Raw genomic sequence first — 2,370 nt, 5'->3', positions numbered from 1 at the left:
GGGGTGGGGTTAAGGTTTAGGGTTAGTGTTAAGGTTTAGGGGTGGGGTTAAGGTTTAGGGCTAGGGTTAGTGTTAAGGTTTAGGGTTAAGGTTTAGGGGTAGGGTTAGTGTTAAGGTTTAGGGTTAGTGTTAAGGTTTAGGGGTAGGGTTAGGCACATGTGGTTGAGACTAGTAGGGTTAGGGTTTGGTCTACAGTTCCACTGATACCACTTCAAAATCTGTGTGTGGATGTGCGCGTGTTTTTGTGTCTGTGTTTGTGTTTGTGTGCTTGGCAGGGTCTTACAGCAGGGAGATGGAGGCAAGCGGCACAAACAAGAGGAGAGAAAGCTATTTCTTAACACACAGACGCTATTAAACACACACACATACACACACACACACACGCACAAAGACGCACATAAACACACACACACACAAACACACACAAACACACACAAAGACGCACATAAACACACACACACACACACACACAAATGCATATAAACACACACAGACAGATGCACATAAACACACACAGATGCACATGAACACACACAAAGATGCACATACAGTGGGGAAAATAAGTATTTCAATCCCCCGATTTTGCAAGTTTGGCCACTCGCAAAGAAATGTGTGATCTAGAATTGTAATGGTAGGTGTATTTTAACAGACTGCATTTTATAAGATTCATGACTTAACTAGCATTTGATGCAAAAATGTTGGCAAGCACAGACGTCAGACATTTCTTGTAGTTGGTCACCAGGTTTACACACATCTCAGGAGGGATTTTGGTCCACTCCTCTTTGCAGATCCTCTCCAAATCCTTAAGGTTGCGTTTCAATGGGAGGGAATGAGGGAATGAGGTTCAAGCCCAATATTCCACGTTACATGGCCCCATCCATTGTCCCCTCGATGCGGTGGAGTCGACCTGTAACCTTGGCAGAGAAACAGCCCAAAGAATAATGTTTCCACCACCATGCTTGACGATGGGGATGGTGACATATTCAGCATTCTTCCCCCTCCAAACGCGGCAAGTCTAGTTGATGCCAAAGAGCTTGATTTTGGTCTCATCTGAACACATCCTGTCTCCCAATCCTCCTTAGAATCATTCAAGTGTTCATTGGCAAACTTCAGATGGCCCTGTACATGTGCTTCCTTGAGCAGGGGGACCTTGCGAATGCTGCAGTACTTTGAAGAATTACGGCGTAGTGTGTTGCCAATGGTTTTCTTGGTGACTGTGGTCCCAGCTGCCTTGGGATCATTGGCAAGCTCCCCCTGTGTAGTTTTGGGGTTATTCTGCACCTTTCGGATGATCAGTGATACCGCATGAGGGGATATCTTGCATGGAACCCCAGACCTAGAGCGGGTGACAGTTGTTTGGTGTTGCTTCCATTTATGAATAATCGCCAATAGTTATCTGCTTCTCACCAAGCTGCTTGCCAATGGTTTTGTAGCCCATTCCAGCCTTGTGCAGGTCTACAATCTTATCTCTGACGTCCTTGGACAACTCTTTGGTCTTGCCCATGGTGGTGAGGTTGAAGGTGTGAAGTATGATTCTTTGGACAGGTTTCTTTTATACAGGTCACCAGTTGAGATCAGGTATACCTTGTTAGACCTAATGAGGACTAATCTGTGTGCTTCTTGGGCACATAACTGGCCATTGGGAGCCAGAATTCTTGCTGTTTGCTTGGGGGTTCAAATACTTATTTTTTGCATCAAATGCAAATAAAGTCATAAATCTTATAAAATGCAGTTTTCTGGATTTTTTGTTGATATTCTGTTTCTCACTGTTAAAACACACCTACCATTACAATTCTAGATCACACATTTCTTTGCAAGTGGCCAAACTTGCGAAATCGGCAGGGGTTCAAATACTTATTTTCCCCACTGTAAACACACACACACATACCTCTTTCTGAAGCACGGTGGCTTTCTCCTCCTTCTGGGTGTGTGAGAAGGAGACACTGCCATTTTGCACACTTTTCTTCTTTATACTCTCTTCATCCATCTTCCCTAAAAACACACATACACACACACACACACACACACACACACACACACACACACACACACACACATGTAGACAGTCTTTGTAGGGGACCTGGCTGACCCCCTGCGTCTAATCCACCCTGTGTGTTGTGGTTTATTAATCTACCAGAGATTCCTTCACTACAATCACACACACACTCTCATTCCCACACACATACACACACACACACACACACACACACACACACACACTCTCTCCCACAAACACACACACACACACACTGTGTCACTCACACACACACACACACACACACACACACACACACACACACACACACACACACTGTCAGTCACTCACACACTGTCAGTCACTCACACACACAGTCCCATGTTAATCTCTGG

General features: G+C 44.9%; 1 protein-coding gene across 1 annotated transcript in view; it reads right to left on the bottom strand.

Moving 5' to 3' along the window:
- Window positions 1–1,987, bottom strand: part of slc7a9 (solute carrier family 7 member 9) — a gene marked incomplete at both ends in the record, with an annotated part of 15,142 nt that extends 13,155 nt beyond the window's left edge. Inside the window, one exon of the mRNA XM_080856009.1 lies at window positions 1,889–1,987. Coding sequence (XP_080712135.1) covers window positions 1,889–1,987 — 99 coding nt within the window. The remainder of the gene's footprint in view (window positions 1–1,888) is intronic.
- Window positions 1,988–2,370: the final 383 nt, after the last annotated feature.

This window comes from Sprattus sprattus (assembly GCF_963457725.1).
Source record: "Sprattus sprattus genome assembly, chromosome: 18".
NCBI lineage: Eukaryota > Metazoa > Chordata > Actinopteri > Clupeiformes > Clupeidae > Sprattus > Sprattus sprattus.
This window is presented reverse-complemented; position numbering and strand designations above follow the sequence as displayed.